Source organism: Meles meles, chromosome 8, assembly GCF_922984935.1.
Source record: "Meles meles chromosome 8, mMelMel3.1 paternal haplotype, whole genome shotgun sequence".
Classification (NCBI taxonomy): domain Eukaryota; kingdom Metazoa; phylum Chordata; class Mammalia; order Carnivora; family Mustelidae; genus Meles; species Meles meles.
In genome coordinates, this window is record NC_060073.1 from 118,997,673 (window position 1) to 119,008,144 (window position 10,472).

At 48.7% G+C, this 10,472-nt stretch overlaps 1 protein-coding gene across 1 annotated transcript; it reads left to right on the top strand.

Moving 5' to 3' along the window:
* MMP27 (matrix metallopeptidase 27) lies at positions 1–10,247 on the top strand. Its single transcript, XM_046017797.1, has 10 exons — positions 1–102; positions 890–1,128; positions 2,201–2,349; positions 2,444–2,572; positions 5,008–5,169; positions 5,349–5,469; positions 6,705–6,835; positions 7,637–7,796; positions 8,573–8,676; positions 10,003–10,247. The coding sequence occupies exons 1-10, from the start codon at positions 1–3 to the stop codon at positions 10,245–10,247; spliced, it is 1,542 nt and encodes a 513-aa protein (XP_045873753.1).
* The last annotated feature ends 225 nt before the right edge of the window (positions 10,248–10,472 follow it).

Below are 10,472 nucleotides of genomic sequence, written 5' to 3' on the forward strand. Positions count from 1 at the left end.
ATGAAGAGCCTTCTGCTTCGATTTTGGCTCCTTACATCGTTTTCTTCTGCATTTCCTATAGACCGAAAGATGGACACCAACAAGAACGCGCGGCTGGTGCAGGTATGTGTCTCAATATATGCTAATAAGGGCTATCAATAAAGAATTAATTTTCCTGGTTGCCTTGGGACCTAACAAGACAGCAAATTCCTGCGAAAGATTCTGGTACTTTCCCCTAAGTCAAAGACACCAAGTAGCCGTCTGTGCGCAGAACCCAGGGTGGGAAAGGAAATGAGGATTTGCTGCCACTTCGAGCCGTGGGTCCAGGCGGAGACCGAGGGAGGAGGAAGGAACAGCCCCGGAAGAAATGGGGGTCTCTCCACAGGAATATCATACCAGCCAGGGGGACCCAACTCCAACTCTAGACCCTTACCCCTCCATGCATCACCAATACTTGGCCTTGGAGATTCCCTCTAAAAATCAGTCCAGTCAATTTGCCATATTTGGTTAAATTAAATCTGCAAAATGAACAGCCACGTACCTCTTCTAGAATTTGTTTCAAGGGAACACCCAAACGCAGGGACGAGCAGCAGAATCTAAGCCGTGCGATCACTTAACACGTAGAATCAGACAGTTGTCCTCCCTGCAGGCGTGGGGTTGTGTGGGCTGCGTGGTCTGGGCAATCCCAGTCCCACAGGCTCAGCCACTTGTGGAGGCTGGAAAGGCAAGCTGATTCTGCTTCCTTCCTTTCTTCTTCCCTCCCCTGCTCCTTTCTTCCCCTCACTCCTACGTCTTTCTTCCCACCCGCTGCCAAAGAGGATTTCAGGGGGTTTTGGTTTATCTGGAGATACAGATTGCTGTCCTGTAGTTTGCATCCTCTCTTTTTTTTTCTTGTTCTCTCTTTGATCAGGCATATCTCAACCAGTTCTACTCTCTTGAAATAGAAGGGAGTCCTCTTGTTCAAAGCAAGAACGGGAGCCTCTTAGATGGCAAGATTCGGGAAATGCAAGCATTTTTTGGACTGACAGTGACTGGACAACTTGACTCACGCACTCTTGAGATCATGAGGACCCCGCGGTGCGGAGTGCCAGATGTGGGTCAGTACGGCCACACCCTTCCTGGATGGGGAAGACACAACCTCACATACAGGTAACACCTGCGCATACTGTCTCCGCGCCAGCGCCCTGGTCCAAAACCACGGGACTGTAACAGTTTGTTTTACCGAGCACTTTCTGGGTCCACTGATCTCATTTGCTCCATCCTCCCTGCGACGCTGGGCTGCAGGTAGCCCTGCGGGGACCACCTGGAACAGAAACTGAGGCAGAGGTTATCGAAGCATCCCCAAGTCTTCCCAGCAGACTGGCTCCAGCAGATACGCTTCCGTTTCCTGCCTGGGTCACTCGCATACACACTCGGGACCCGGGGCCACTCGCATACACACTCGGGACCCGGCGTGCGGCCGTCGGACTGCCGACGGCTGAAGCGACGTCTCGAGCGTGCTCGGGAGAAGATGGGAAGAGCCTGGAGTTCAGCCAGTTCATGTTAGAGACGCTCGGGCTAGCGTCGTCAAACCTCAGGTGGAGCCCAGGCGGAGAGGGGAGTCCGGCCCAGGCGTGCCGGGGAGAGGGCTGGCTCACTGGCAGAGGAGGGTGGGGTGTGCTTCCCACCCGAGTCGGTGGCCGTGGCTGTGGCTCTCGAGCCCTCCCACAGGCCCCAAAGAACACATCTCCGAGCTCTTCCTTCACTGTGTTGAGTCTCGGGGATTAAAACAAACATAGCTCTAGCAAGACTAGCAAGACAGGGAATGTAAGCCAGAGGGAAGTCTTTTCCCGAGTAACTGGGTCTTTCAAGCTCTCAAGAGAGACTGTTCGCATATGCCGCGAGCGTGAGACTGGTGTCCACCTGCCGCCGAGAACGCGGATCTCCGCTCGTGCGCCGCAAGCCCGTCCCGGAGAGGGATGCTCCCCCGTCAGGATGCGATCTCAGGGAGGTCACGGAACCTCTCTGAGCCTCGTTTGCTGACGTCTTGTTCCACTCCCTGATGCACGAGCAGATGACAGGATCGGGTCACAGAGCATACGGAAAGCGCTTTGTTTCAATACTGACGCAAGAACCACACGATGCTATCAGTGACCGCTGTGTGCGATTTACAATCGTTTTGTCTCTGTGTGTCTACATCCATGTGCCGTCGCCAACGCATCTGTTTCTGTAATTCTTGAAGAATCGTCAACTACACTCCAGATATGGCCCGCGCAGACGTGGATGAAGCCATCCGGAGCGGCCTAGAGGTGTGGAGCCGAGTGACTCCGCTGACATTCACCAAGACTTTCAAAGGGATCGCGGACATCATGATTGCCTTCAGGACCCGAGGTAAGGTTTCCGGCAGAGGGAAAAGTCTGGCTGTTTCCATCTCAGGAGACTTGGCCAGGCTGACCTCCCCCCCGCCCCATGACCTGTGTCTCAGTGCACGGCAGGTGCCCTCGTTATTTTGACGGCCCCCTGGGAGTCCTCGGACACGCCTTTCCTCCGGGTCTGGGTCTGGGTGGAGACACCCACTTCGACGAGGACGAAAACTGGACCAAGGACGGAACAGGTGAGCCCAGTTCTCCTCGTGAGCACAGTCTTGTTCTAAAGAATCCCTGAAATGGCTTCACAATTAGCTGCTTCTTACTTCCCAGTTGCCCCGCAGTTTCCATATTCACTGATGGATGTTTCAACATCTATTAGATAACGGCGCTCTTCACGTCAGGGCCTTACGCACACAGTGTCCTCGTGAAGACGCTGATCCTTTCCGGATCGGGGCCTTCGTGTGCTCACACACGCCGCATACACACACAGCGTCTGAAGGCCTGCCATGTGTCTGGAACCATGCAAGACCGCGGACCAACCATAGAGTTGTCCTAGACAAGTTCCAGGCCTTCACCGGGTCATGACCTTGTGTGCCGCGAGGCCTGCACCGCCCCTACAAGTCAGCGCGGGCTGTGTGTTGTCGCCTCTGGCTTCAGGACAGAAGAAGACTGTAGGGCTGGGATTCTGAGTTCGTGACTGAAGGGTGGTATCTGGGCTTGTGGCACCTGGAAGGTCGATTCCAAGGCATGAGCTCCGTCTTCTAATGCTTGCCCACCCGCCGAGGAATTGGACCCCAAACCTTACTCAACCTATTCCTTTAGACCAAATGAGCTGATTTCATTGCTTTTAACATGCCTGCCTGGTACTAAAATAGGAAATTTTCTATTACTTTTCAAGAGAAAACAGAACTTTACTACACTAAAAATATGTGTATCCCACAAGGAAGTAGGCTCTGTAGACTCTGGGTTCTCCCCACTCTGTTTTCTGTCATTGACGATAGTCGCCTTGGGTCTGGGGTCTGGTTTCCAGGGTCCCAGGAAAGCCGATCACACAGTTCTGTCTTGACCAAGTAAGTCCAGACAGTCTGTGAGTTCGTTCCGTAGTTTTTGCAAACCAGCGCATGATAGATGTTCTACAATTTCAGTAAATGAAGTCAATCAGAAATCCGTTACCAGACAGCCACCGTGAGCCAGCTCTGCGCCGGAGCTGGCCTTCAGGGGTTCACAGCCCAGGGCACACGCAATCTCAAGTGGCTGTTAAATCAGCATGACGCACCCTGGGATAAAGGACACGAGAGCAAAGCTGTAGGAGCAGGGAGAAGAAATGGGAACAGGAAGACAGGGCAGGGGAGGAAGCGATGGCGGACCTGAGCGGGAGGCTAAGCAGGCTCTTGGCTGGCGAGCACTCCTGAACGTGCAGCCCGACCGGCTCAAGCAGCAGGATTGTGGCGGAAACGGTGAATAGGGTCAAGACCACGCAGCGTCTGACAAGCCAGCATAAAGGTTTGAAAGTCACGAGATGACTTGAGTTTGAATTATCTTTTCAAAGAGTCACTTGTCCCATCTTGTCTAAACGCAAACCCAGCGACACCGCCAGCCAGACGAGGCACCAGCCAAGGCCAGAGCAGAGGAGCCCGAAGGACCGTTAAATAATCCCTGGTCACTCCGGGCTCGCCTTGTGCCAGCGTCATTGGACAAGGCTCCGTCCAAAAGGCTCGTCCTTTTCTTTAGGGCCCAGAGGCTGAATTGCAAGTCCAAGGACAGTCTTTTATGTTGAGAACCTTACGGGCTGGGGGAGAGACAGAAAAAGGCAGTCTAGCCTGCATGCGGAGACTTCCAGTGTGGGTGTGTAGGGGCGAATCCAAGCATTCTTTCAGCCAAATAAGCACCTGGACATCCAGCCACCATTATGAAGTGCCCACTACAGACAGGCAGGTTGGCAGTCACTGGAGAAAACACGTTGGCTAAGACACAGTCCCTGAAAAGACGCACAACTTCATGCAAGTACTCAGTGCAGCCCCTCACGTGCCATGGCAGAATTCAACACCGAGTCTGTGGAAACGCAGAAAGGTGCATTTAACTCAGCCAGGAGAGGAGGGTGCCTGAGAGAAGCCTCATACACGAGCTGATTCTAAAGGGATCTCCTGAGCAACAAGAGAGAGCTCGGCACACAGGGGTGGGTGAGATGATGTTCCAGGTAGAGGGGACGGAGGTAGGAAGACAGAGAGCCTGGAAGGAACACGGCACAGAGGAGAGATGAAAGTTATTGCATACGGTCAGCTCGTGAAATACGAAAGCAAAATATGAGCCTGACACAAAGGCAGGGACCAAATCTTGGAGGGCGATGGTCAGGACTTGATCCTACAGCAGGGAGGACTCCCACAGGATACAAGTAGGACAAACGTGATCAGACACAGTATAAACCAGCAACAACCAAAAACTGGTGGCTTCTCCTTTTTTATTTTTTGTAGTACTATCTACTTCTCACATACCTGCTTCCTGCCATCCTGCTGTTCTGGACCATAGGTCTCAATGACATGACTAGTGTTGAAGTACTTCCCAGATAAATGATGGTGCATAGAGGAATCATCCACTCTCCCCTTGGTTACTTCTTAACCTCAGATGCAACCATTCTCCTTATGACTGACCGTACACCCATGTCTTTCCTGTTTTTGTTAAGGATTCAGCTTATTTCTTGTGGCTGCTCATGAATTTGGCCATGCACTGGGACTCTCTCACTCCAATGATCAAACAGCCTTGATGTTTCCAAATTACGTCTCCCTGGATCCTAACAAGTACCCGCTTTCCCAAGACGATATCGATGGAATCCAGTCCATCTACGGTGAGCAACCTCAGAAATCAGAATATAGGTGAACTCAGGAGGATGATTTCCAGAAAGGAAGTGAAAAAATCACTTCTTGAAATATCACCATGAAGAAAACACCCACTTGGGTAAGATCCTTCTCTAGGTATTTCCACATGCCTTCTGAATTCACGGTGCTCTTTCTTTTCTCATCGAAGGGAGTCTACCTAAGACGTCTGCTAAGCCAAAGGAGGCCACTGTACCCCATGCCTGTGACCCTCATTTGACTTTTGATGCTATCACCACCTTGCGCAGAGAAATAATGTTCTTCAAAGGCAGGTGAGCCCATTCCCTGAAATACCTGAACTTCCTGTGATTATTCCAGTTTTCAAGAGATTTGGGGGTAAAGAGGGAGGAACTCACAGAGATGGGGGAGAATGTGTTCCTTTTCCGTTTCATTTTATAACTGTCCATACTCTTTGGAATACTTTACTATGTGTATATATCTCTTGCTTGTTTGATAAATTAATTTTTAAGTGTTGTTAAGCAAGTGTTTCATTGCCGTGTGTAAGAAGGTGAAGTAGGATCATTTTCGGTGGCCTCTCCGCTATGACCGGACGCCCATCCCGGTGCTGCTGCAGCTGACCTGTGCCGTTTCAGGAGCCGATGGTTAAAGTCGGGGGAGGATTGCAAACCACGTCGCATCACTTCTGTAGCCTGGAACTGGCCATGGTTGGGACATTTGCACCCTGGAAAGCAGCAAATGACAAAAGTTAGGTCTTTTTTCTAGCGAGAGTACCAGCGGGTAAACATGAATGAGCAGACCGTTCCTTCAGCTTGCACCAGGGGCGTGTTGGCCGGGGTCGGAGCGCTCCTCTCTCCCCGCCGACCACTGACTGGGCTGCGGTGGCAACGTGGCCTGTCAGCTGTGTGTACCACGCCTGCGTTTTCAGAACTCAGTATATTGGGACACAGACCATCCAGAAGCACAGGGGCACAAGGAGAGAATATTTGAACCCTGTCCCCTTCCGCCCACAGTGAGACAGCCCTGGGATGCCATGCTCTGCACCGTGGGGACTGAGGCCGCTTGGCTGGGACATCAGAGAGGGGCTGCCCAGCACGGGAAGGGCTTTTCTGCCTTGTTCATAAACTCAGAACTTTACAGCCCGAGGGGAACATCTGAGGAAATGTTTTACCGCACAATGATCACAAGTCTTTATTCTAGCGAACATCAGACTGAAAGCTCCTTCTGCGATGCCCGCTGTTGCCTTGGAACTTTGCATCGCTGGTTTGGCAAAAACGAGGCCACGAGCACTGAGCACTGAGATTTCTAGGAGCGGGTTGTCCTCTCGGTTCCCAGGAGAGCGAGCTCACAGGTGTGTCTCGACCTTGGTAGTGACCGAGGAGCCGTGAACTCCCAACCACCCACATCGGCTGAGGAGAGCTGTGTGAATGCTCTAAATTATTTCAGGGGAATCTAATCAGTGAAGTAAAAGAGAAGCCTAGATTTACAGTGTTTCCACCGCAATAGACGCTGTTTGTGTAAAGTGCTTTTTTGTTGTTTTTTAACACAGGCATGTGTGGCGGATTTACTACGATATCGCGGACGTTGAATTTGAACTGATCTCTTCGTTCTGGCCCTCCCTGCCGGCGGATATCCAAGCTGCATACGAGAACCCCAACGATAAGTTGCTAGTGTTTAAAGGTAACTTTGCCCATCATGACTTCTCTTCTGTCTCTGGATACCTGAGCCGGTCGGTGGGTGTTTGGGGGCAAGGAACACAAAATCCATGTGTAAGGCAAATGCAGAGTGCTTCGGCCGTGGGTCCCTATCGGAAAGAAAAACTATGCGGTTCTCGGTGGCTGTGAAGACAAACATTGTCCCAATTACCCTGGAGCTAAAAGAAACTTGTATGGTAAAAACTAAAAAAACTATCTTTTCTGCCAAACAAAGGGAACCCATCCCTCTTTTATATTCCTTTTTTACTAGGATTATCAGATTCGGCAAATAAAAATAGAAGACACCTTGAATTTCAGATAAAACACACAATTTTTTATTATAAGCAGGTCCCTTGTAATATTTGAATATACTTATAGTAAAAGTCAGCCATTGTTAATTTGTTATTAACAATTAACATTTAACAATTAACATTGTTAATTTGAAAATCAAATTTAACTGGAATCTTCCATTTTTCAATGCTTTTTTTATATGGATTTCATCAGATTACTTGCTCTTGTGAGTAGCCGAGGGCTGGAATCGAGGAGAATGTGTACGAACGAAGCTGACCGTGTTGTCAGAGTCAGAGACATCACCAGTCCGGCACACTAGTGAGCATGTTGCTTGACTATCGGTGTGTGTCGTGCGTGGAGTCAGAATGATAAAGGCAGCTGAAGAAGGCAATGAGGATAAACAGGACAGGAGATCTAGTTATTTTTGAGTTTCTTAGGACATCTGTTTTTCCCTCTAGGTAGTAGATCAGAAGATAATCGCTGTCTCTCTCCCTAGATGACAACTTCTGGGTGATCAGAGGATATGCTGTCTTGCCAGATTCTCCCAAACCCATCTATACACTCGGCTTCCCAAGACATGTGAAGAAAATTGATGCGGCTGTCTGCGACCACAGCACCAAAAAAACCTACTTCTTTGTGGGCATTTGGTGCTGGAGGTAAGTTTGCAGACAATCGAACTCTTCTTTTTCTGCGGAAAACATCCACGCACCATCACTTTAACGTGGGCAGAAATAAAACTCACCTATAGTCCTCTTAAACCATTTATGTTCAAGCCCACCTCGGGCAGATGGCATTCACCAAACAAAAGAATGTTTCAGGGAGTCCAAAGCTCTTTCTCTAACATAAAAAAATAAAATAAAATAAAATAAAGATAAAAAAATAAAACTAGGGATGCCAACTAAATTGCCGATGATACAAAAATACCTTGTCAAAATCTGGGAAAGCTCCAAGCTGAGCCTTACTTTGTTTTGTTTTTGTTTTTTAATTGCAATGTACTTATGATACAGTGTCCTATTAGTTTCTGGTACAACACAGTGACTCCACACTTCCTTCACCGCCCGCTGCTCATCACGACAAGTGTGCTCCTTCCTGTCCTTCCCGTTTCCGCATCCCCCACCGCCTCCCCTCTGGTGACCGGCAGCGTGATCTCTGTAGCACAGAGTCTGTTTTGTGAGCCCGCATTCTGATTTAATAGCATCAGTCTGACGAAGTGGCTTGTTTCCACTCCTCACTTTTTCTTTTCAAGACACTACAAGTGATTCAGCCACACGCAATCTTTGACATGTTTTTCATGTCAAATTGACGGAATTAGTTTTCCTCTACCGGGGCTGCTGCTTCTCCACATCCCCATTTGACTCCAAGTGGGGCAGTGGAAGGATTAAGCTCTCCAGAACAAAGATCCCCTGCGAACTTTTCCAATCCCTGCATGCAGGTATGACGAAGTGACCCAGGGCATGGACAGAGGGTACCCACGGAGGGTGGTGAAGTTCTTCCCAGGAATTGGTCTCCGAGTCGATGCTGCTTTCCAGCATAAAGGTGAGCATCACTGCCTAAACCTGTAGGTACTCAGGAGACCTCAGTGGCTGGGAGAGAACATAGCACAGAAGTGGAAATGCTTCTCTTTTCCTTGGTTGAGTTTTTGGTTTTTTGATTTTTTGTTTTGTTATTTTGAGGTTGGCACTATTTTTTTTTTAAATTAAGTTCAGTTAGCTGACATATAGTGCATCATTAGTTTTTGAGCAGCATTCAATGATTCATTAGTTGCATATAACTTTTAAAGTGAGTTTACTCTTCTCAGGAACTATAATAATAAACTCCACCCAGACTGGCGTTCTCACAACCCAGTTAGTGAACTCTGAATTATATGTTCTGTTATACTATTTCAAATCTTTGCAAAGGTACCAAAATTATTTTTACTTATCGTTGATCCAAGATAACCCCTGAAACATACCCCCTAAAGAGTTGTTTTTGTTTTTGTTTCTCTAAGATTTTCTTTGTCAGAGACGGAAAGAAAGAGAGCACCAGCAGGGGAACAGTAGAAACAGAGGGAGAAGCAGGCTCCCCGCTGAGCAGGGATCCCAGTGCAGGACTCGATCCCAGGACCCTGGGATCATGACCTGAGCTGAAGGCAGAGGCTTAACGACTGAGCCCCCCAGGCATCCCCTACACCCTCAGAGAGTTTTAAGTGTGAGAAATGACTAAGCACACGAACTGGACAGTGACTCTCGAACTATCATGTGTGTAGTTAATGTGTGCACTTGGGGGTGTGTGGGAAATGACAAATCCTTCAGAGTTTTTGAGGCGGATGTAGGACTGTGGGTAAGAAGCAGACGTCTACAGCTTTAGAAGCACCCCGGTGCTCAGAGTGCTGTCATGGCCTCGGACTTCGACCATGGACAACCCCCTAGAACTTGGGGTAAACAGAGCCTAAAAAGTTTCCTGAATGACCACCGTTTATTGCAGTGAAATCTCACACCAACATTAATGTCCAAAACAGAGCAGAACGACTTGAGGAAAATGAGGATATAGGGCCAAGGCTAAACCCACAGGAGGCTTCTCCTCCCCCTTTACTAAGACACTGTTCTGAAACCTAGTATGAGAGCCTCCGGCATGAGCCACAGTCTGGCGAGACAAGGGGTAAGCCCCTCGACATTCATGTTCAGACCTCAGCTTCTTCCTTGGGGAAATAAAACTAACAGTATTTCTCATGTGACAATAGTAAAGTAAAATGTATCTTGGTGATACGCGAGTTCCTTTTCTCTCCGTAGTGTGCAAATATCTTTTCTATATATGCCTGCAGTCAGCAAGTGTGGAGCCATCATAGAGTTGCACGAGGTAACTAATGATGTTCTCTCTCTCTAGGGCTCTTCTATTTCTTCCGCGGATCAAAGCAATTTGAATATGACCCCAAGGCGAAGAACATCACCAGAATAATGAAAGTCAATTCCTGGTTTCGGTGTAAAGAACCATTAAATGCATCATCCAATTTTGGTATCAGTGAGGAGGAAGTCTGTTCAGGAAGAGTAGAGATGTTTTATCATAAGAATTTATACTTGCTTATTCTCAGCATTGTTCATGTGCTGAAAAAAATCTATAGTTATCAATAAATTCATGGACCTAAAATAAGCCGCCAGAGGTCTTTCAGTCTGAACTCTGTCTCCAAGTGGAACAGGGCTGTTCTGTCACCCAAGTTGCTGGTCCTGACTCTGGGTATCTGCTGGACAAAGATCCCATGGGTATCCTGAGCGGCCTGATGCTTTTTACAGGAAGTTGTGACGCGCAAGCCAAACTCTCACTGTACTTTAATCCTATTTTATGCTTTGTGAACGTGA